Here is a 25,759-nt window from a genome sequence, read left to right as displayed (position 1 = left end):
TTTTTTTTTTTTTACGACTTCCTGACAAATGTATCCGAAGAATTTTTTTTTTTCCCCGAGTCCAACTTGTCTTTTCAAACTCTATCTTGACATAGAACAGTCCATCAAACAGGCGAATTGGTGCAAAATGTTTAAAATGTTTCGCTTGAGAATCTGGTCGATTAAAGTCTAAAAGCTTGCTTTGATTTGAGGATTGCCAAAGTACTCAGCCTTACCTCCGGGCAGTACTCAAGTTAATAAAGTTAATAACTTTCAATATCCACCTCAAACTGAAACATGTATATTATGAGATCGGGAACAAAGTTGTGATGAATTTCCTTTGTTTGTCCCTTCCATCTATGTGATGTGATTCATGTGATGAATTCAATATCCATCTATTTTCTCCCTTCTCCTGCTGTTCCTTTTGTTATGTTGCGTCCTGCTCCATTCTGTGTTCTAGCGCTTCCACAAGCCTTGATTATGTATACAAAAAAACAAAGGTGTCACGCAAAGGTCGATGTTTGATTTTGACTATGAAACTTTGTCTGAACCCCATCTGTTTTGTTTGAGGCATCTCTGGTGATAATGTCAAACTTACACCAGGTGGTGTAATAACGCAGCCTTGCTCCAGATCCAAGTTAAATGGTTTCAGGGAAAAATTCACAAAGTTCAAGTACTTTTGTGTGCTCTGAGTATATGCATTATTCGTATGAGAACTTAGCGTTGCTAATTTAAAGTTGTTTGTCAAAAACTTATTCTGAAAGAATTCCTGGAATAATGGCCTGAACATTGATTGATTCCTCACCCATATCGTTTGTTGTATTACACAAAATTCCCTTTTCCTTATCTGTTTTTCCTTCACTTGAGCGTTCACTTCAGTTAAAGGCTCTGAATGAGAATAACGCAATGTTTTTAGTAAAGCAGTGGAATTCTTCAGCTTTTATGATGAATAAATATATAATTTTTTTTTACGTATTGATGTAACTTTTGCATCAATTTACTAATTTAACCGTCTCGCTCCCTCCTCTGTAACCGTCTCTCTCCTTCCCACCGCTCTGTATAACTCCGCCCTAAAAAATATTCCCCCCACCCCGTACATCTCTCCACCCCTCCCGTCTATCTGTCCACCCCTCCTCCGGCCACCAATCTCTGTCCCTCTCCCTCCACCCGTTGCTGTCTCTTCCTCTGTGTGTGTCTCCCTCCCTCTGTGTGTGTCTCCCTCCCTCTGTGTGTGTCTCCCTCCCTCTGTGTGTGTCTCCCTCCCTCTGTGTGTGTCTCCCTCCCTCTGTGTGTGTCTCCCTCCCTCTGTGTGTGTCTCCCTCCCTCTGTGTGTGTCTCCCTCCCTCTGTGTGTGTCTCCCTCCCTCTGTGTGTGTCTCCCTCTCTCTGTGTGTGTCTCTCCCTCCCTCTGTGTGTGTCTCTCCCTCCCTCTGTGTGTCCCTCCCTCTGTCTGTGCCTCCCTCCGTCTGTGTGTGTCTCCCTCCCTCTGTGTGTGTCTCCCTCCCTCTGTGTGTGTCTCCCTCCCTCTGTGTGTGTCTCCCTCCCTCTGTGTGTCTTTCCCTCCCTCTGTGTGTGTCTCCCTCCCTCTGTGTGTGTCTCCCTCCCTCTGTCTGTGTCTCCCTCCCTCTGTCTGTGTCTCCCTCCCTCTGTCTGTGTCTCCCTCCCTCTGTCTGTGTCTCCCTCCCTCTACTCTGTCTGTGTCTCCCTCCCTCTGTCTGTGTTCCACTTCCTCTGTCTGTGTCTCCCTCCCTCTGTCTGTGTCTCCCTCCCTCTGTCTCTGTCTCCCTCCCTCTGTCTGTGTCTCCCTCCCTCTGTCTGTGTCTCCCTCCCTCTGTCTGTGTCTCCCTCCCTCTGTCTGTGTCTCCCTCCCTCTGTCTGTGTCTCCCTCCCTCTGTCTGTCTCCCTCCCTCTGTCTGTGTTTCCCTCCTTCTGTCTGTGCCTCCCTCCCTCTGTCTGTTCCTCCCTCCCTCCATCTGCCCCTCCTTCTGTCCCCTCTCTCCTGTCTGTCCCCTCTCTCTCTCTCTCCCTCTGTCTGTCCCCTCTCTCCCTCCCTCTGTGTGTCTCTCCCTCCCCTTGTGTGTGTCTCCCTCCCTCTGGCTGTCCCCTCTCCACTCTGTCTGTCCCCTCCTTCCCTCTGGCTGTCTCTCCCCTTGATAACTGTCTGTCTTTCCATATGTCTCTCCCCTCACTATCTGTCTGTCTCTCCCCTCACTATCTGTCTGTCTCTCCCCTCACTATCTCTCTGTCTCTCCCCTCGCTTGTCTGTCTGTCTCTCCCCTCGCTGTCTGTCTGTCTCTCCCCTCGCTGTCTGTCTGTCTGTCTCTCCCCTCGCTATCTGTCTCTCCCCTCGCTATATGTCTCTCCCCTCGCTATATGTCTCTCCCCTCGCTATCTGTCTCTCCCCTCGCTATCTCTCTCTCCCCTCGCTATCTGTCTCTCCCCTCGCTATCTGTCTCTCCCCTCGCTATCTGTCTCTCCCCTCGCTATCTGTCTCTCCCCTCGCTATCTGTCTCTCCCCTCGCTATCTGTCTCTCCCCTCGCTATCTGTCTCTCCCCTCGCTATCTGTCTCTCCCCTCGCTATCTGTCTCTCCCCTCGCTATCTGTCTCTCCCCTCGCTATCTGTCTCTCCCCTCGCTATCTGTCTCTCCCCTCGCTATCTGTCTCTCCCCTCGCTATCTGTCTCTCCCCTCGCTATCTGTCTCTCCCCTCGCTATCTGTCTCTCCCCTCGCTATCTGTCTCTCCCCTCGCTATCTGTCTCTCCCCTCGCTATCTGTCTCTCCCCTCGCTATCTGTCTCTCCCCTCGCTATCTGTCTCTCCCCTCGCTATCTGTCTCTCCCCTCGCTATCTGTCTCTCCCCTCGCTATCTGTCTCTCCCCTCGCTATCTGTCTCTCCCCTCGCTATCTGTCTCTCCCCTCGCTATCTGTCTCTCCCCTCGCTATCTGTCTCTCCCCTCGCTATCTGTCTCTCCCCTCGCTATCTGTCTCTCCCCTCGCTATCTGTCTCTCCCCTCGCTATCTGTCTCTCCCCTCGCTATCTGTCTCTCCCCTCGCTATCTGTCTCTCCCCTCGCTATCTGTCTCTCCCCTCGCTATCTGTCTCTCTCCCCTCGCTATTTGTCTCTCCCCTCGCTATCTGTCTCTCTCTCCCTATGTCTCTCCCCTCGATATCTGTCTGTCTCCCATATCTCTCCTTCACTCTCTTTCTACTCTCTCTCTCTCTCCCAATATAGTATTTGCTGTATTTCCTTTCTGTGGTCTCACACTAATCTTTAAATTGTCCCCCTCACCCCCTCCGACAAGGTCGCAGACAGGGGACATTCAAATTAGCTCCGTCCGACTGACCAACCATTTGTTCATGTCCGATCATCTGTCCATGTACTTTAGTGTATGCAACCGTTGAACGTTTAGCTTTCATATTGAAGATATCTATTCCTCATGATATTATCTCAACCTGGTTCGATCATATCGGTGATTGGCTGAATTATGTTGCCATGGCAACCACCTCAGAAACTTGGTTTGTGTACGTGATATTTTCAAAAACCATTCAAGATTTAGTCTTCATAATTACACAGATCTATTCCCAATACCGCCCAAAAGGCAGGGGGCCTAGATTAATTATCAGCTTCTTGGTCGTATTAAAGTACACTGATTGTTCCTGCTGCCCTTGTCTTGCATACAATTACATCCTCCATAATCCTTCAGTCATGTTATAAAAATATCCCACACATCTCCCTGCTCTCAAATGTTGTGTTTGTGTGCTTCCCCTTCTCTCCCCATCTTGTCTTCCGCTCCCTCTTTTTATATATTTTGTTTGTCTGGTTGATTTGTTTGTGAAGTAAATGTTAGCTCTTTCACGAGCCTCGATTCAGTATACCAAAAAAAATAGTATTCACTCCATTTACCAGTATATTTGGATGAAAACAATGTATTTGTTATTGGTCATTGCCTCAAAAGCATACTGTCCTGTTTGGAGTCATCATGATGCAGGGATCCCAGGTTCAGATTCCTTTTATTATGCTTTGTCCATGTACTTCATGTAAAAGTAGACCAATGTCACGTGCAGGACAAAGACACGGAGACATTTAAAAAAAAGAAAAAACTTGTGCTTGCTCTTCCATGAGCCTTGACTTGCTGTTAATAAGACAGAAATAAATATCTGTGACTTAAGTTAGAGATACATTTGAATCTAATCAAGATGTTTCTTCACCTCAGCTTTTTAATGCACTTGAGGAAAGTTCGTTAAAAATAACGTGAACCACTCGACTCTTGTTTTATTATGAAATGTTGGCATTAGCAATTGCATATCGTCCCCCTCCTCCCCTTCCCTCGGCGCCCCTCTGTCCCTCTCACCATTGTCCTACCTGCTCACAATCCTTTCTTCCCTATTTTGCCAGCATTGGGCCTTTGCTCCCAACAGTGTGCATTACCTCCTTAGCCTGTGGCAAAGGCTCACGGCGTCCGTACCCTACGTCAAAGCCACGGAGCCTCACCTTCTCGAGACGTACACGCCCGAGGTCACTAAAGCATACATCACGTCTCGCTTGGAGTCTGTGCACATCATCCTGCGGTAATGCGTGCCACCTTTTGCAAGTGTGTGGACTTTTATATATTTTTCTTCACCCTTTGCCAGTTTCTGCAGATGCTATTGAAACCACAATCCCCTAGGTCCTGCTATGCAACCATGTTAAATGATTATGACAAGTCAACCAACAGTGGAATTTATATCTGCATTAAAGAGGTCACCTGCTCTCCCAAGGGTAGCATTTTCTCTCCTTTCGTAGGCCTGCCAGAATGGAATAATAATTACAGGGGGCCCTGAAAGTCATTTTACCTTCCCCAGTAAGGCATTTCTGAAACGCTTGATTTTCAGGTTTTATTGTACAGTACTGGACTTGCAATAACTAGAATGTCACTCGTTAGAGCACATACCTACGGCAGGCTGAACAGTTTGTTTTGTAGCCCACTGATAGGCTGGATCTGTATCCGTACTTTAACCAAAATCTAATCAGCTTGTTTTTGTCGCCTACCCAACTAATTCACCAAGTTTCACACGAATCAGTCCATAACTTTTTGAGATATCCTGCTGACAGACAAACAGGGGTAAAAACACAACCTCCATCCACCGTCGGTTGCAGATGTAATTAATCACTCATTGTGTCTGTATAATAGAGTACACACAGATACAATGACCGATTAATTATTGTAAGTACTGCACGATAAAATCTGTATATTAAAATCGTTGAAGAACGAATTATTTTCTGGGGAGGGGTAAAGTGACTTTCAGGCCACCCTGTAGAGATGCCTGTGTTTGAGAGATGGTGTAACAGGTGTTTAATTTTTCAGGCCATGTCCCAAGTCAATTTTGCCACCAGGCTAGCATGTTGGCCGAGAGCCCGTGACATATGCACGCTCGTCTCCAAGCTGTCTAGCTTGGGTTCGAATCCCTACCCAGCTATAAACTGTCATAACGGTGTTTCACAGGCAGGGTGATTCATCAATGTGCATGCCATCCCTCGGTTGGATGTTAAACTGGGTGTACTGTGTCTGCCAGTATTAGTTGGTGGGTATTAAAGATCCAACGGTGTCTTTCGCAAAGAGTAGACGAGCTATTGCCGGCACCCTGAACAAATTCCAAATTCCTGCCCTAACCTACAGAGGGCAATCCATCAGCGTCACAGCCTCACCTTCAGCCAAAGATGCTACCCCGCAGCCTTGTGCTGCACACAAAAGGAGATGATGATTTTGCCACCAAACAGTACCCACAATATAACTGTGTGGTGGAATAAATGGCAAGACAATATCAAAGCAAACGGTGACTACTCTAACATTTGCACTACAATTCTGATAGATAAGTATTTTGTTTATAAAATTATAATCTTGAGATGTTTCCAGCCTGAAGCTCTTCTTGGCTGCAGGGATGCTTTGGATGACCCCCTCGAAGATGCAGGTCTGATCATGCAGCAGCTGGATCAGCTGTCGACTATTGGGCGCTGTGAGTACGAGAAAACGTGTGCTCTTGTCGTGCAGCTCTTCGACCAGGCTGCGCAAGCCTACCAGGAGGCACTGCGCTGCAGCCCTCTTCGGCCTGTTGACATTGCCGTGCAGGAGGGTAGGGATACTTTGCCGCAAGCATTTCATCCATTTGTCTTTTGTGGCTTGGTTCATTCTTGCTTGCGTTTCCTCGACTGTTTTTGTGTCGTGTGTTTCTTTGCATCCTCACTGACTGCATGTTGTTCTCTACCAGGTCGGCTGAGTTGGCTTGTTTACATGATCGGTTCGGTGATTGGTGGGCGGGTTTCCTTTACCAGCACTGACGAACACGATGCTATGGATGGAGAGCTGGTGTGCCGGTACGAGCTTCTTACAGACACCTCATACATACTTGTACCAATTGATAGATTTCCATTTGTATAATCTTTCAATATAAATACAACAACAACAGGCATTTTAAGGCCATTTTCCCTGCAAGAGCGGGGGTTAGCCTTGCGGTCCCCATGACAGTCTTCTCCAAATTGTCATGGTTCTATTTTTGAGGCAATGTTTTTATGGCCGGATGCCCTTCCTGACGCCAGGAAGGGCATCTTTCAATATAAATGCACAAATGAAAATAATATTGGTGTAAGGGGAGGGATATGCTTACAGGGATGGTGGTGGTGGCAGTCGTCGTTTGTAGTGCAATTTACCGTTGTGAATTTTAACAAATCTGTAGTGCATGGTAAATTGGGTGTGTGTACTCACATGTGCAACATAGGTGGGTATTCAACCTGCATGCTTGCATTGGTATATACTAGAAGGTTGCCCATGCCCGCACGGGATTCTAAACGGAGTAGGAATGAGGTGGCAAAAATGCAAATGGCTTTTTCTGCCATTGAGCCGGCAAGCTGTGAACAACAATTCACATTTATTGCCACATCTGATACAATTCAAATGCTCTAACGGCAGTGAGGTGCTCCATTTGAAATTTTGTTCGATTATGCATAGCCTTTTAATGCCTGGGGCCCATAAAAAAAAAAAAGTATTATTGTCAAAGCCATTGACCAATTGCAAATTCATCGTAGGATGCTTTTTTTATTGCATATGCGACCATGTAAATTCCTGCTGACATTTGTCCATTTATGTTGACGGTGGTTTATGGCTTCAAGTGATGCGGGTAATTGAACAACATGGTATACATTGATGCTGGAACTCGAAAGTTGAACAGTGAAGAGGAAATGAAGACACGGCAATTCAGCGCATCCAGCATGCACTGCATTTCCACCCCAGTAAGACCATTGATATTATCTTATTCCTGGCGATGGTATTGGGTCATTCATTAACAAATGCACATTGGACTGGGATTTGATTACAAATTTTGCCTGCTGGTTACATCATTACTGTGATGTGGCTGTGCCACTAATGCACATTAGGGAGTGGAATCTACAATTTGGTCAGGGTAACGGTGATAATCACTTTCTCTTCGTTAAAAGCCACGGTGAGATCTTTGACGTCCACCAGCTGTTGCATGCAGATTGGTCCCGAGCTTAACCCTCCAGCCGATGGATGGCACCTTTATTGATGCAATAATCACCAATCCGACAGTTCATAGGGGGTCGAGAATCAAACCTAGGTTGTACATGCCTTCCTTTCGAATGGGTGGGGGTTGGGGGCTGCACATGTGAAAATGGATCGATAGGATTAGGAGGGGTAGTGGAAAGATAGGATTAGGTACATCTAAAGATGCATTAAAATTGATGTCATGAGTTGGGAGGAAGGGGTCTACACATGGAGGAGGTATAACGCCATTATTCACTCACCTTAATAATGGTGCTTTATTTATTGCAGTTGTGTTGTCACAATACTGTATTACCATAAAAGATTTGTTTTTGTGAAGTGTCGGTCTGTGCTAGTGGACAAGATAAATAAGGGAATTATTATTATTATTATTATTTATTTTTTTTTTAAACTAAATGTTGATCGGAACATGTTGACCATGGTGGGAAATGAGGTGTGACTGACGTTTTGAGCATTAGCCCTTCGTCAGAGTGAAAAAAGGTTTGAGCATTTGCTCTTTGCCAGAACAAAATAATAAAAGTTTTGTTTTGTCCCGATGAGGTCTAGCACGCAATGTCAGCAAATCCTCATTGATTGCAGTGGTAAACATACTATGATCAAGCTTTTGTTAAAATCCAGAATAATGACAATAATAATCATTATTGATGAGTTCTCTTACAAGGAACTTCAATGCAGGAAGCCATTCGGCCCATCTCGAGTGCATAATGCTTGCCAACTTGTGGGTGTTTGTCCATGCTCTATCCTTTTTAAATGCTGAGTTATCAAGCAAGGAAGCAAGCAGTACGTGCCATATTTAAAGTCTTCCGTGACTCAGCTGGGGTTCGAATAGCCGACCTCCCAGACTCCAAGCGGAACCTCTAACAATTACCCTACCGAGTCTGGTTTATTATTGTTAGTTTTGTCCCATTATTGTTGTTGATCATAGCTTTCAGATTGTTTCTTACTTTCAAAATCTAAAGATATTGGAGCTCTTGCAATAGGAAGTCAAACATCGAATGTGCGCCTGCATCTTGTCTTGTCTCATCATCACATCTCCTGCATCTCATCATCACACACACAAGTAAATATGTTCGCCAAAATTACCTTTGGGAAATCCCAAACTATTGATCACTATGTTATTTTATTCAATCTTAGAAATTGCTCCCGATGCTGCACGTATGTAACTGATTTAATTGATATTTATTTAGCAAGTTATCTCTTCATTATGTTTCCATATCAACTTTTGCCATTTTGGCTAAAGGTACAGAATATCAACGTTTCCATCGCCAACCTCTTTGAAAATCTTTCACTCACCGCTTCCACACAATGGTTACCACACCTTCACACTCTGCCCATTTGCCAGAAACCTTTCTCTTTTTCCGACTCTTCTTCCTCTTCTTCTTCTTCTTCTGCCTCTGACTCTTCCTCTTCTTCATATTCCTCTTCTTCTTCTTCCTATTACTCTTCTTCATGTTCCTCTTCTTCCCCTTCTTCCTCTTCTTCCTCTTCTTCCTCTGCTTCTTCTTCTTCTTCCTCTGCTTCTTCTTCTTTTTCTTCTTCTTCTATCTTCTAGCACCTGGTTTACTCAAAATTTCATTTTTTTATACTTTAGAAACTGAGCAATATTTTTGTAGTTTCACATCACTTGATTTATAAGAACATGGCAGTTAATCTATTCTTGTCGATTTCGGATGGATGTCCTTTTTATATGTTTAACCACCTGCCTCCCTTGAAGGTGGAGAGGATGCTGTTCTTCTAATTTAGTGGTTCTCAACTGGTGGTCCACAGGAACATTGTCCAAAGTCGCCTTGTGAGCCGGTGCCGCCGTCCGGTTGTTTTAAGCCATGTTCAAAGGCCGTGTTCAAACTCAGTCCGAGGTGGTCCACGAATTTTTTTTGATTTGCCTGGTGGTCCATGGATTGAAATGAGTTGAGAACCACTGTGCTAATTGGAATGTCACAAAAAATTTGCAATAGCTTGGGTTTTTTATCATTTGCTTTATCATACACCTTAAGAACAAATAAGGCATCCTGATCTCCACATTGTGGTAAACCAACTCCTTAATTATATTTCTACCGTAACACTGAACAATGAAAATTCTGAGAACGATTCAGAAAGTATTCTCAGATTTATGTGGTCTTTGTCAAGTAAACACTAAACACAAAAATATATTTCGCTTGGAGTCCCATCATTGAATGTCAGGGTCATAGATTCAGTTCATCTTGGTCCTTCACCAGTTGGACTGACACAGCTGAAAGTATGCAGTACACGAGCTCAGAGTGCCAGTATTATTTTTCTAGGTCATTTTACTTGCTTTGGATCATCCAATAAGTCTGTCAATAATTATTGATGAGTACTATGGCCAAATTCGATTTTGCTGTTTTTTAGGCTTTATATTGCTAATTTTGTCTTTCTGTACCTTGAATGCTGTTAAGTTCGGAGATATTTTTGTCCTGAACCTTTGCTCACCACCGACAATAGGAAATGGATGATAGGAATCAAGACAATTTAAAAATATTTTACCACAATGGCTTACTAATACTACAATACAGTACCACAAAATTTAATTTGGCTCACTGCGAGAAAATACCACCAGATAGCGCAGATTGCCGAAGAACACAAAGGTACACCCGGCCACCAAGATAAGAAGCTTAATGTCCCACTAATGTTATGGAAACTTGAGAAAACTTCTCATCCCAAGGAATAGGATACAAATCCTGGTGATCCACTGTCCGTAGAACTCTGAGATAAAATTGTGAGGAGGTATAGATCTGGGGAATGGTATAACATAATTTCTAGAGTGTTGAAAGTTCCCAAGAGCACAGTAAGCTCCATCATTAGGAAATGGAAAGAACATGGAACTACCTAGACTCTTCCTAGACCTGGCAGTCCAACCAAACTGAGAAACCGGGAAAGAAGGGCCTTGCTTAGGGAGGCGACCAAGAACCCAATGACCACTATGACAGAACTAGAGGGTTCCTTGGCTGGGATGAGAGAACCTGCTGGAAGGACATCAGTCTCTGCAGCACTTCACAAATCTAGGCTTTATGGGCGAGTAGCCAGATGGAAGCCACTCCTGAGAAAAAGACGCATGACAACACGCATGGAGTTTGACAAAAATCACATGAAAGACTGATACCATAAGGCAAAATATTCTGTGGTCTGATCAGACGAAAATTAAACTCATTGGTGTGAATGCAAAGCGCTACATCTGGAGGAAACAGAGGACAGCTCATCACCCATCTAACACCATCCCTCCCGTGAAGTGTGGTGGTGGCAGCATCATGCTATGGGGATGCTTTTCAGTGGCAGAGACTGGGGGAATTGTAAGGATAGAGGGAACAATGAATGGAGCAAAATGCATGTAACAATGAATGTCTGGCCACTCTGCCATAAAGCGCAGATGGGTGGAGTGTTGCAGTGATGGTTGTCCTTCTGGAAGTTTCTCCCATCTCAACACATTATCTCTGGAGCTCAACCAGAGTGACCATCGGGTTCTTGGTCACCTCTCTTACCAAGGCCCTTCTCCCCCGATTGCTCAGTTTGGCCGGGCGGCCAGCTCTAGGAAGAGTCCTGGTTGTTCCAAACTTCTTCCATTTAAGAATTATGGAGGCCACTGTGCTCTTGGGAACCTTCAATGCAGCACAAATTTTTTTGTAGGCTTCCCCAGATCTGTGCCTCGACACAATCGACTCTGATCTCTGCAGGCAGTTCCTTCGACCTCATGGCTTGGTTTTTGCTCTGACGTGCATCGTCAGCTGTGAGACCTTATATAGACGGGCGTGTGCCTTTCCAAATCATGTCCAATCAATTGAATTTACCACAGGTGGACTCCAATCAAGGTGTAGAAACATCTCAAAGATGATCAAGAGAAATGGAAGGCACCTGAGCTAAATTTCAAGTGTCATAGCAAAGGGTATGAATACTTATGTCAATGTGATATTTCGGGTTTTTCTTTTTAATAAATTTGCAAAACTTTCTAAAATCCTGTTTTCTCTTTGTCATTATGAGGTATTGAGTGTAGATTAATGAGGGAAAAAATGAATTTAAACGTTTTCAGCATAAGGCTGCAACATAACAAAATCTGAATACTTTTTGAATGTACTGTACCCAAGAAGACTCGAAGCTGTAATCGCTGCCAAAGGTGCTTCTACAAAGTATTGACTCAGGGGGTTGAATACTTATGTAAATTAGATATTTCTGTTTTAATTCTCTCTCTCAAAAAAAATCCGATTTGTGGATAATAATCCGTTTTTAATTCAGGCTGTAACACAGCAAGATGTGAAAAAAGTTAAAGGCTGTGAATACTTTCTTAAGGTACTGTATATTTCGCTGATTCGTAACATAAATATACTTTTGAGGAGCACTTGAATGAAGGAATTTACTCTTCAGAATATAGAGTTTAGAATTTCTTCATATAAAGCTGAATTTAAAAATCCTCAAACTCTCCCTATTCAGATTGCATAATACAAGATGTGGTTAAATTGTAATTATACATTACTTGCCTAAGTATTACTTGCCATGATAGTTTCATCCTTTTCTGTAGTATTATGACCTCCGTGTTCTTTGCATTATCTGCACGGCATCCCATGGTTATATTGGATAGTAATTTCTCCCGTATTTTGCTTGGGATAGCATCAGGGCGATCATGCAGTCCTGTTAGTGGATGTTTCCATATCTGAACTAGAACGGCACTTGCTCGATCGCTTGCCTCCACCAGGCTGAACAATTTACGTTTTGTATCCCACTGATAGGCCGGATCTGAATCAAAATCAAATAGGCTTGTTCTTGTCACCTACCCAACTCGGCCACCCAGTTTTGTCATAACTCGTTCACAACTTTTTTAAGTACCATGCCATATATATCGTTTTCGGCACCATCTCTCAATGGTGAAGAATCACTTTGAAAATAACAAATATCTCGTATCCGGATCCGGATTCAGATCTTCACCAAAAGCGAATCAATACGTCTTTGTCACAAACTCAACTTGTCCACCAAGTTTCATCCGAATCCATCCACAATTTTTGGAGATGTCCTGTTCACCGACACCGACAAACAAAGAAGCAAACAAACAGACAGACAGGAGTGAAAACAAAATCTCCCTCCACCTTTATTGGTAGAGGTAAAAACAAAGGGAGACATCGCTAATTGCAATCCATGGTGGTCCTTCAAGTATAGCTTTTAGTCAGGGCAATAATTTAGTATTTGGATATGGCATCAGTACGTAATGTCCTATTGTTTTAAAAAGGGTTTTAAGGATCTTCAATGGCCATCACCATCATCATTGGATCGATCTCGATCGGACAGAATTCAATGTCTGGAAGTGAATTTTAGCAGACGGGATACACTGCTCAACGTCCTCTCCGGGTGACAGCTGGCTCGTTGATGCAAGTTATTCCAATGTTCGTTCACCTGTGAAAAGCCAAGTTGATGGTTTTGATTTGTGACATGTGAATGTCTGAAGTAATTACAATAGGAAGTCGGAAATTTGGAAAATAGTTGCAAATAATGGTGTAGAGGTGGGATTCGTGCCCTACCATCCTTCCTCCCTTATAAACGTGCAAACATTTCATTCCAACATGCAAGATAATTGCAAAAATGATGGTTAGTTGAAGTCTTGGGATGTTTTCTTTCCAAACGCTGATCCATGCAGTGTTGCCTTGCCAGTTGCCGAAGATTAAAAAAGTTATTATTGGAAATAACACTTCCCTTATTGGCACTTCCTGGTACCTGCAGAGCAGTTCTTTCCACCAGTTATCCAGGGTTGCGAGGAAATACTGTTGGCGACTTGTCATCAGAACTCGCATTCTGGCAGGGGTACAGGAAAAATGGGTGTGTAACCCCATGGGAAGATGTATGAGGGGAATGAGGGAGGGATAGTGGATGGAGTAGGTTGGTGAGTTATGTACCTCAGTGGGATTCATAGTGTTGGGAGGAAGCGATGGGTTTCGTTTTGTTTGATGCATTTTTTTTTTTGTATTTTTTTTTTTTGCTTCTCTGTTGTATAAAGCTTTTACGAACCTTTGATTTGGAAAGGCAATTTTAGACATCTCCCATTAACGTTGCACCAATTTAAATGGCTCCAAATGGTGATAATCCCACAAGGATCCTTAAATGACACAGGGTGTTGAACCCACAATGATGATTTGACCTAATGCTCTGATGGAAATCGGAATGCCACCAATAGTTTTGGCAGCAAGCAGGCGAGCACACCACCACGCTGGCATTTCGGTTATTGTTAATGGCAGCATTAATCAATGCAATTATGGTTAGTAAACTTTCTTAACCACAGAGCAAAGCCCCCTCTCAAATGTAATTTCTTTGGCAGCAATCGAGCTTTCCTCTGCTTTTTCTCATCACGTCCACCCTCGCCTTCCTCACCCCTCCCCACCACGGCTTTTTATAGGCCGCGGAAGGGGCCCTTTTAACTGACCTGTTGACAGATTGCCATGATTTTCGAAGAATGCTTTCTGTTCTCATGCACCAGAAATCCGAAACTCGTTCCTTCTCGCACTCGCGCCCGATTCCTCTCGTTTTTAGGTACATCGTCCATCTGTGCGATTGTACGGTCCTGATGTCCTGCAGAGTTCAACATAATTACACTTGCTGCTCCAAATGCAAAGCACCATTCAGACGCTTCCCTTCACAAGAATCTATTCTTATTTCTATTTGAATTTTCTTTTGTTGTTGTGTAATGTATTTCAGGTGTTTTGTCAAATCCGTCTTTGCTTACCTGGTGGCTTTGTGTTATCTTTGGCTAATCTCTCAGTGCCTGTTAAATACATTTAAATACATTTAAATCACAGTGCCTTTGAGATTTGTGTTGTTGTTATCCCGCCATTTTTTGAAAGAAATGGGGGGATATTGTTATCACCTTCGTTTGTCTGTCTCTATCACGCTGTCATCTCATAAACAGTTGTGCAGAAATTTACCAAACCTGTTTTTTTTTTCTCTCTACTTGGATAATATTTATATATAAAAAAAATTTTGGTATCTTATTAATTATTATAATGGAGCAAACATATATGGGTATGTATGTATATTTGTGACCAAAATGTCGTCGTCTTCTTCAAATATATATAAAACCGAAAAACATGGTCCGTGAAGCCATGAGGGGGTGAGGCGGTGAAGCCATGTGACGATATCTATTAAATACATACTGTTTGAATGTCGGTTTCATGCTTTAAGTCCTTCAAGAGCCTTAAGACCATTAAATACCCAAAATAACCCCAAAAGACCCTGGGACCCAAAATTCCCTTAAAGAAGACCCAGAGGACCCCGAAGACCCTTAATACACCAAAGATGCTTTTGACCCATTAGACCAGCTTGGACCCATTAGACCAGTTTGGACCCTTGACCATTTAGAGCTTTAGACCACATGGACTTTTAAAGATATTACATATAAAAAAATTGCAAATAAATTTGTACAAAAGAAATGTTTGTATTATGATTTGTGTAAATCATGATAACACAGAAACTTAAGTTCATTCAGGTCATTATCCTCAGATAAAATAAGCCCGTGCCTCTGTAGCGATGTGTGGTGAGGCGAGCATAGTGAGCCTATCTGTGCTAGTAAGATAAAAGTGATAATATAATATGAAATTGATAAGATAGTATGAAAAAATTACCTGCCAATAAAAAAGACAATGCTATCAACTTTTTCATGTGATCCCCTATTTGTGCTTGATTTCATGTCAATAGAGGACCCAGTGAGTGGGTTTGAGGTGCCACCTATTAATGGTTGAAAGGTTTGAGGTGCCACTGCCGTCCCCCATAATAATTGGATACAGCAATTGGATAATAACAAGAACCACAACAACAGCAACCATGCGGAGCTCTTGCAAACCTGCAATGCGTCACATGTAAAAAAGTAACATTTTATGATATAGGCATATTGTCAAGAAGATCTTCCGTTTACACACCAAATTTCATGTCGATCGGTCATTTCATCTACGGCATCCTCGGACCTCCCCCCAAATCCCCCCTCCCTCCTCCCTGTCGTCAACATGACCCCCCTTCCCCCACTCCCAGTCTAATTCTCTCTGTTCCCCCTCTCTGTCGTCAACATGACCCCCCTTCCCCCACTCCCAGTCTAAGCATGCTATGAAAAAGTCCAGCCTGAGTATGGTTAGATGGGAACTTTGTGGCTTTGCATTAGATTCTGCACAGCTTTGCCTTGAATGTCAGAAAGATCTTTTTTTTTTTGTACACTCAGTGATGCTCATTGCCCGATTATATACATTGAGTAGAACAATAAACCTGCGATTTATCTTTTGTAAAACTGACTCAACTCTTCTTTTGACCTGCAGGCAAAGCCAATCACTTTTTGTCTTCTTGAGCACTGTCAGCTTATTTTGGTGACTAGTACTCCCGGTTTCGTCAGCCCCCCTCCCGGTGTGTACCCCGGTTTAGAATAGGTGCATCGTAAGAGGCGACTAAGGGTTGGCGTCAGGAAGGGCATCTGGCCATAAAAACATCGCCTCAAACAGGGAACCATGATTGTCATGGGGCCCGCAAGGCTAACCCCCGCTCTAGCGGGGAAAAAAAAAATGGCCTTAAAACGACCATTCAGTACACCCGCTCACTAAGGGAGTGACAGGGGGTCATGTTATTATCCTTATTATTGCCAATCATTATTATTATTACTTATTTTATATCAGGGCATTGAAAAGATCAGACCGTGCCTCACCATTCTAAATTACCGAGAAAAAATATGCTTCCGTGAGCATGTCGGGGGGGCGGGGAGGGGTGGGGGTGGAGGGGCAGGGGGCAAATATCACAAGTCGCAAAACCCCTCGGGGAGTGAGGATATTGTTGTGTAATATCATTAATATTATGCTCTTACCACAGGTGTTATTATTACTGTTGTAATGAGAAGTGGCTTTGGAATAAACGCCACTAAAAACGCATGGGAAGAACTCCACAGAAGCAGCAGGAAGGGTTGTGTTATTAACCTTTGTGGGGTATATAGACAACAGTAGATTTTCGATCAGTTGCGTTTGTCGACATCATACGCATAGACTGATGTCCGAATTCCTCCAAATGTATTTCAGTTTAGTGTTAAACAGCATTAGCGACTTTTTTTAAAGGTAATCATTTGTGTTTGTGGCTTACAATATTTTTTTACTTCTGGCAGGGGCTCCCACGAAAACGGCACGATAAGCTATTTATACACGTTAACACGGTGTTTGTTCAAGGAGGAAACACCACTTGGGGAGGTGGGATTTTATTCGTTTTATTATTAGTATTAATATTTTTATTATTAGTGATAATATTGTTTTGTAATAACATTAATATCATGCTATTATCATTAGTTCTCTTATTAGAAGTGTCCTTGGAAAAATGCCACAACAAAGCTATCTTAACACGGATGTACACCTCAACACGCAACCACCTTAGTGGACAAAATCCCTTTGGGGAGGGGGGACATGAATTCGCTACAACCTTCATTGTGTGACCCTCAGTCATGTCAAGTTTGGTTGAGATTGGATATGTAAAAACCGAATGTCAAAAATCGTCAGATAGGCAGACAGCCACCAAATTGCTCATTTTAGTATAATTGTAAGTCATTCAGGAACTGTAACAGTTCAGAAAATTTGTGCCACTAGTTCACAATGAGCCATGGTATATGAGGCCTCACAGGAGTGGCAGAAAGTCCCCAGGTAAGTTACGGTATATGTAAGGCAGGCATAAAATAAAAATCACCCAATACCCTTTCTCCAAATATGCTGTTGTATTACATTCTGCTATAGATTAGCAATTATAATGCCAGTTGTTTGGACTTGCATGACGTTTCTGCTATTTCTGGAACTAATTTCATTTCTTACAGGAAGTCGAAAGGTCTGCGGTGGTGGGGAAAAAATATTTTGCATCCAAGATGTCGAGGGATCAGAATCACAGTTTTGATTTGTTTGTAGAAGTTTAGGTTCAGACAATAAATAAGAATTGAAAATAACAATAATAATTTAAATTGATAATCATTAAGGAGTTATGATTGGCCAAGTTTTCCTGAATTTGAATATTTTGAAATAATTTGCTCTTTTGTCTTGTCAACTTGTGTGGAACTTTGGACATTTTAAATGCACGTCACAATGTTTTCACCTTTCCTGGCTATTTTGAAAAGACAACGGTTTTCATAATTTACTTCATTCATTCAGGTTGTCCACTAACCTTTTTAACCCTGAGTTCCTTGGACTTTCGGCTCCCTCTCCCACCCCCCGCCCTCCCTGGAGAAAAATCGCTGAAAAGTTGGAAATCTGTTTTATTTCGGTTTTCTGCCTGTAAAAATGTTTTTCTAGCCCTGTAATTACAAATAAATGGTATTTGGAATCTTGGATTGTCTTGCTTTCTTTTTTGAGTTTATCGCCAATACTCTACTTTGTGGTGTCAGTCAAACGAGCTGTTATTTCCCGGCTTTCCAATACATAAGAATTCTCCACAAAAACCTCCCTCACACTTCCTGAGCAAATCGCGGTGACGCAGGCCAAAGATTAGGTATAATGTAACGGAGCCGCTAATTGCTCAGGAAGTTGCTCGTGATATGTTTGTAAACAAGAGAAAATTAGCCTTAGACCGAGCTCCATCCCAAGCCTTAAGCTATAAATAAATAAATGCAAAAAGCATGTGGCGGCTGGTGGCCCGGCCGGCTGCCAGGGTATATTGAAGTTTAGTAAACCGGCCGCTAGGGTTCAACAAATTATTTGTGTTGATGATGTACTGCTTACCTTTAATCAATACATAGCAACTTCGCAAAGTTTTAAAAACTGCATGGCAAGGTAAAAAAAAACTTGTCTGAGCCCGTAGCGTAGCTGTTTGCAGTTTGTGACTTTCCACCCCATCCCAGGCAACAACACTATTGACCATTTTATCGGTACGTTTGATTTTTGGTGCAGGGTGCTGCAGCTCATGAACCTTACGGACTCACGGCTGCCACAGGCTGGAAATGAGAAGCTCGAACTGGCAATGCTAAGTTTCTTTGAGCAATTCCGTAAAATCTACATTGGAGATCAAGTGCAGAAGTCTTCCAAGGTGGGTGCATGTACTCTTGTCATCGTTGTAATAATATTTTTTGCATTATCTCAAACCTATTGCACGTGTTATTTACATTTTCTTATTGTTGTTGTTTTACATTTGCGTCATCCTTCTAATGAGCGATGTACAAAGCATCTTAAAAGCTTTACTTTGTCATAAGAATAAGGTGAATGAATTGCTACAACAAGCAAAAGCAACAGGCATTTTAAGGCCATTTTCCCTGCGAGAGTGCGGGTTAGCCTTGCGGTCCCCATGACTTCAATGTAGCTGCCAAATGAATTGCTACAAATGAAAATAATTCTCACGTGTACACAATGTACACAGTCATATCCAGATAGTGTTAAAACGGCACACACAAATTTAAGGTTTAACTCTCCTAACCTGCACATTTGAATCTTGTTTTCTTGCAAAGCAGTTTGGGCATCGTGCGATTATGGGACTTGATGCTTTACTTATAATGCAGGCCCTTAACACGGACCAGCATGTAACGCACCTTGCTGTACTGATATCAATTTGTAAACCTTGAGCCCAAATTTAAACCCCATTGAACCATTTTGGGACATTATAGAATGCCATCTGAGGGTGGGGATGGGTATAATAAAGGGGAATGAGGAGAGGGTTTGCTGGGTAACAGGAAATGAGCTGCACATGCATACTCCAACCTCCATATTTGCCTATCCACCTGTATTCATCCGCTTTCAGTATTTAAGATTCATTTTGGAACCTCCAGATATTTATTATTTGTTTTTAAACTGGTCGCCAATCCTCACTCTCATTCTGTGTAAAAAAAAAAAAAATGTTTTTTTTCTGCATGCCAAGTACTCTGAGTAGTATCTTGCTGGTGAAGGCTTTTTTCAATATGCATTGGCAGACATGTAGAACAAGGGAAGAAATCAACAGGATGTTGATTGAGGTATGCTAACCACCGTGGGAAGTTCGTAGCTGATGTTTTGGCCGTTAACCCTTCGTCGGAGCAAAAAAAGGGGACAATAGGTCAACATAAAACAGCAATGGAAATGAAAACATGTTTCCTTTTTCTCTTTTGCTTCAATGAAGGGTTAACGCCCGAAACGCCTGCTTGCCTTGCTTTCCATGGCAGTTAGCATTTCTCAATCAACGTCCTGTTGAGTTCATCCATTACGCTGAGTAATTATTGTTTTTTTATTTGTGGTTGGGGAATGCAGACGGCACTGCCTTTTTATAGGCAGTTTTTCAATACCCCTTCCATGTTGCCCAAAGGCATATGAATGTAACAACAAAATATGGACTAGCTCCATATCGACACCATCACAGGTGGTCAAAGTCAGCTTACGTCCTCTCTGAAGTTCATTAACCAGCCAGCTGGGTTTAAACTTTGTCTGATACTTACATTGCAGTTTGTTTAAGACTGGTTTTGGTGCTGTACTTTGCCATCCATATCTAATCTTTAATACTTTGCACCTATAATATCTGGGATTCCTGTCCAATTTTCCTCTAACAATATATTGATGAATAAGGACACACTGATCCCATCCACATCTCAAAAAAAATCTTTACCTCCGCCACCAAAGGTGGATGGAGGTTTTGTTTTCACCTCTGTCTGTCTGTCTGTCTGGAACAAGACATTCCAAAAAGTTGTGGATGGTTTCATACGAAATTTGGCAGAGAGGTGTAATGTATGTAACACGGACGAAATGATACGATTTTGGTGAAGATAGGATTCGGATCCGGCTACTATAATTTTTCAGTGATTCTTCACCATTGGGAGATATGGCTAAAACCAAACATACAGCAGGATATCTCAAAAAGTTGTGGACGGATTTGGACTAAACTTGGTGGACAGGTTGTGAGTGTGACGAGGATGAATCTATTCGTTTTTGGTGAAGATCTGAATATGGATTCGAATACGAGAATTATTTAATTTTTAAGTGATTCCTCACCATTGGGAGATCAGGCCAAAAATGATATATATCAGGACATCTCAAAAAGTTGTGGACAGATTTGGACAAAACTTGGTGGAGAGGTTGTGTGTGTGACGAAGAATCGATTCAATTTTGGTGAAGATCTGGATCTCGACAGAATAATTTAAGTGATTCTTCACCATTGAGAAAAAAAAAAAAAAACACCTTTAGAGGCCATTTTTCCCCGCAAAGCGGGGGTTGGCCTTTTTCGGGAACTGTGGTTGTTGTTGTTTTTCGGTCCCCTTTTTAAGCAATGTTTGACGGCCGCCCTTCCTGACGCCAACCCTTTTTTGCCGCCTTTAACGACAAACAGGGAATTACCAGTGAACTGGTACTCAATTAGCCGACCTCGGAAGGATGACAGGCTGAGTCAACCCCCCTGGCGTTAATTCAGCGATTGACCGGGATTCGAACCCAGGATCCTAGGATCCTAAGCCGGCACCCTAGCCGCTAGCCCAACACCAGGGACTTCCCTCCATTCACCATTCCTTCACCATTCCTTCCTTCACCATTGAGAGATGGGGCTAAAAACGATATATAGCAGGTTGTCTCAAAAAGTTATGGACGAGTTCTGACATGGACAAGTTATGACAAAACTAGGTGCATAAATTTGTTAGTTGACAAGAACAAGCTGATTCGATTTTGGTTCAGGTCTGGATCCAGATACGACCTATCAGTGGGATACAACAAACAACAACATGCATTTTAAGGCCATTTTCCCTGCGAGAGCGGGGGTTAGCCTTGCGGTCCCCATGACAATCTTCTCCATTTTGCCCTATTTTCTGCATATCTCCTTGTTAACCCCCTTGCCCGCATTTATTCTTCCACCATCTTTAGCCAAGTCTTTCTCGGTCTTCCCCCATCCTCTACTTCCTTCTACATTCATTTCCATCACTCTTCTCAACCAGTCACTTTCATCCTTCCTCAACACATGACCAAACCATCTCAACCTGTTCCTCTTCACAGCATCAATCACCTCTATTCCCATCATCTTTTGCAATTCATCATTTGTCTTCCTCTCTCTCAACGATACTCCGCACATCCACCGAACCATTCGGATTTACACCCTTTTCAGCCTGCGTTGCTTCTCCACGTTCATTACCCATGTCTCGCTCCCATAAATCATAACACTTCTCACACATGCAGCATACACCTTTCCCTTCAGCTTCAACGACACTCCCCTCCTCATCAGCACGCCACTCAGTTCCCGAAACTTCTTCCATGCACATCTCACTCCAGCATCCGTTGCCGAGTCTGATCCACCTTCTCCATTCAGCATGTCTCCGAGGTAGCAAAATGGTTTCACACCTTCCAGCTTCACGCCGTCTCCAAGATCCAACTCGACATTTCCTCCATCTGCAGCTCCCTCTGTGCACACCTTACATTGGAATGTAGCTGCCACACTGGTTAATGACCCTCTCAGACCACTACATTTTTGATGAACCCACTCAGCGCACATTGTACATTGAATGGAGTTCACTCCGACACCCTTCCTGCACACAGCACATGGCCAGTAGGCTGGGCCAAATCAGGGGTGATTCTCAATTTTTCATACTACAAGGTTGTAATTTACCTAAAAGTTGTGGCTGGGTAACAGAAACAAAACCATGAAATGTTTTTTCAAAAATATTGACGTCTTACGGTAAAACAGCCCGTTACCATAGCAACTGTTACAGACGACTCAAAAAATTCTTAAAATCGATGATTTCTCAGGCTGTGTGTGACCCCCAGAGTTGATTCTGGTACCAAAAGATTCAGAATTGAAAGCCAAGGATGATTGGATAGTTTAACAATGTCTGTGACATAATTCAATACAACTTTTATCCCAAAAACTCATTTTCATCTCAAATTTAAGGCATTTGTTTGAAAAAAAAATGAAAATTTTGCTTTTTAATCATAGGATAATCATTAATCAGAGCTATAGTCAAATTAAATGTACTTTAAATTAACTTTTGTCATTGATTAAGCTTTTTTGTCTCAAATTTAAGGTCTGACATTGAACATTGATAACAAAATAAAAAACCTAGTCCCAATTGTAATCAATGGAGGCCAATGACTTCTTAGTCACAACCTCAGTGGATGTTGCCAGTCCATGCAGCTTCTCCCTGACGCCCTTCACAACCCTGTATAGAGCCTGGAGCTGCGCCTCAGATGTGGGGGCCTTGTTAGTGTTCAAATCTGTGGCGAGTCCAAGTGTCCGCTCTGCTGCGTCATTGACAACTGGGAGTTTGGCCACAACTTCCTTGCCATGACGATAGCTGTCTGAGGTGGGCCACTGTGCAACGGGGAGCTTGACAAAACTGGAGTCAATACCCAAGAGTTCAAACATGCTCCAAGAGTCGTAACCAACAAAGTCTTTGAGGGCTTTACTCCCCAATTGCTGTGAGGCTGGCATCTCCTGTATCATGTTATGTGCAGTCCCATGGTACCTGAGCATAGCCCTTCTCATAGTCTGCTTGTCAGATGACGTTCTGTCCGAGAAGAGTGCCAAAGAGACCAATCTCTCTGAGAGGTACCACAAATGGTTTTGTAGCTTCTCTCGGGCCACAGTCACAAAGGACAGAAATTTGGCAGGCCACTTTGTTGGATTCTTTGCGATACTGGCCTCAGCCTTGAGGAGGTTCTTCATCAGGTACAGGTCGTTAGATGGTGCATCTGCAGCACTGGTACATGTCAACCACGCTTTAGTGTAGAAGACTGACATGAATGCAGCGAGACTGGTTATGTCTTCCAGCTCTTCGGGTGTGTAGATATCTCCCAGCTGCCGACGGTCCTGTAAGTCCTTCACTACAAGCTTGATTGCATCCTTTTTGCTAGACTGAAGGTGGCTGGTTTCCTGCAGATGTCTGTGATACCCATGGTACTGGAGAACAACCAGTTCCCCTGTTGGTGGATAAGGGCCAGTGAATCCCTGGTTTCCTGGTAGATTGAAGATGGGGGGACACTTTTCGAAGAGCCACAACACGGTCTTGGCTTTTGTATCCATGCCTAATTGCCTATGTGATGCACTGCAATAAAAAAAACAATTATTAATATAATGTTTGAATGAGAAAAGTAAACAAAAACAGCATACTTGCCTGATGAATGGTTACAGTAACAACCGAAAGCAGGCATTAAAATTAATGATTGTAAGCTGCTTTTGTTAACTTTTTTTTATTGAAATTAAGATGGCCACAATTTAAACAACGTTCTAACAGTTATAAAAACTGGACAATACAAGGTTGTAAAAGACAATTTAAAGTAAATTTAATTTGATTAATGGTTATCCTATGATTAAAAAGCAAAATTTTCAATTTTTTTCCATAAATATGCTTGAAATTTCAGACAAAAATCAAGTTTTTTGGATAAAAGTGGTATTGAATTGTGTCACAGACATTGTTAAGCCATCCAATCATCCTTGGCTTTCCATTCTGCATCTTTTGGTACCAGAATCAACTCTGGGGGTCAAACACAGCTTGAGAAATCGTCAATTTAGGCATTTTTTGAGTCGTCTGTAACTGTTGCTATGGTAACGGGCTGTCTGACCGTAAAACGTCAATATTTTTGAATTTTTTTTTCATGATTTTGTTCCTGATACTCACTCACAACTTTTAGGTAAATTACATTGAATTAGGAAAATCACCTCCGATTTGGCCCAGCCTAATTGGCCACTTCCCAGTTCTTTCCACCTCACCACATGCTTTACCACTTGCCATCACCTACGTCTTTCCGATATTCACCTTCAGACCTTTTGTCTCCATACATTCCTTCCACTTGTTCATCTTTTCCGTCAGTCCATCCATACTTTCCGCAATCAACACCAGATCATCTGCATACAACAACTCCCACGGTAAACCCTCCTTTATGTTCTGAGCCAGCACCTCCATCACAGCTACAAATAGTAGTGGACTTAGTACCGACCCCTGATGCACTCCCACCTTCACCTCAAACTCACCACTGTTCCCGTCCTTCGTCCTTACAGCTGTGCGCGCTCTTTTGTACATTGCCATCACTACTCTGATCAACCATTCCTCCACTCCTAACTTCTTCAATGCTCATGTCAATACTTCGCGTGGAACCCTATCGAATGCTTTCTCCAGATCAACAAACCCAAGAAACAACTTCTTCCTCTTCTCCAAGTACTTCTCCTGCAACTGCCTCACAATAAAGAGCGCGTCTGTCGTTCCTCTTCCTGGCATAAATCCAAACTGCATTTCGTCGATCTTCACCTTCTTCCTTATCCTCCTCTCCAACACCCTTTCCAATACCTTCATTCCATGCTCCAATAACTTTATCGCTCGGTACGAGCCACACTCCAGAGGGTCACCTTTCCCCTTGTATAGAGGGACGAGGGTACTCAGTTCCCAATCCACTGGAATGCGGCCTTCTTTCACCACCAGATTACAGATCTCTGTCATTCTCTTCACACCCCAACTTCCTGCTGCCTTCAAAATATCTCCCACAACTCCTGTCGGCTCTCCCGCTTTTCTACTCTTCATTGCTTTTATCGCTTCCTCAACTTCCTTGTCAGTTATCTTCTCTGCCGGTCCTAAAACTGGGTTACTCTCGATGTTGCCATCCCATTCATTCTCTGTATTCAACAGCATTTCCATATATCTTTTCCATCTTCCTTTAATTCCATCTGGGTCCACAACGATTTGTCCAACTTCATCCTTCAAGCAACTCACCCACATCACATCACACCTCTTTTTCGCGATCTGCTTTGCAATCCTGAATACCGCTCTCTGACTCTCTTCCGAATCCAAGCGTTCTCCGAACATTTTCCTACATGCCTCCTGCGCCTTTGCTACCTCTTTCTGTGCAGTCTTCTTGGCTGCCTTATAACTTTCATGCTCTGCTTTTTCTGCTCCCGTACCCTTCGCATTCTGCCACTCCTTGAACTTCTTCCTCTTCTCGTCAATCCTCTTTCCAACTTCGTCGTCCCACCACCATGTTTCCGAGTGCCTCGGTGGTCCTTTTGTCCATCCACATACCTCACCAACGGCTCCCAACAGACTATCTTTCATTGACATCCAACCACTTTCAAGCTCAACCACATCATCCTCTACCCTACTCAGCCTCTCTTTTAATGCCTCCCTTACTGTCATGTCTTTGAGCCTCCACACCTTCATTCTCGGTTGGTACTTCACTTGCCGAACTCTCCTCGCACCTTTCACCCTTATGTCGCAGACAAATGGTGCTGTGAAACAGCCTCCTCCCCCGGGATCACCTTTGTGTCCTGGATGTGCCCCCTATCTCGCCTACGCACCATCAAGTAGTCAACAGTTGTCGTCGACCC

The 25,759-nt window shown here is 43.0% G+C and overlaps 1 protein-coding gene across 3 annotated transcripts in view; it reads left to right on the top strand.

The window, feature by feature from the left end:
• LOC137420927 (exportin-7) overlaps positions 1-25,759 on the top strand; it is a 319,100-nt gene that overhangs the window by 44,933 nt on the left and 248,408 nt on the right. For all 3 annotated transcript variants that reach the window (XM_078772182.1, XM_068106440.2, XM_078772184.1), the window contains exons 11-14: positions 4,375-4,547; positions 5,896-6,089; positions 6,225-6,330; positions 18,403-18,538. In XM_078772182.1, coding sequence (XP_078628308.1) covers positions 4,375-4,547; positions 5,896-6,089; positions 6,225-6,330; positions 18,403-18,538 — 609 coding nt within the window. The remainder of the gene's footprint in view (positions 1-4,374; positions 4,548-5,895; positions 6,090-6,224; positions 6,331-18,402; positions 18,539-25,759) is intronic.

The sequence above is a fragment of the Myxine glutinosa genome, chromosome 2 (genome assembly GCF_964187855.1).
Source record: "Myxine glutinosa chromosome 2, kmMyxGlut1.1, whole genome shotgun sequence".
NCBI lineage: Eukaryota > Metazoa > Chordata > Myxini > Myxiniformes > Myxinidae > Myxine > Myxine glutinosa.
This window is presented reverse-complemented; position numbering and strand designations above follow the sequence as displayed.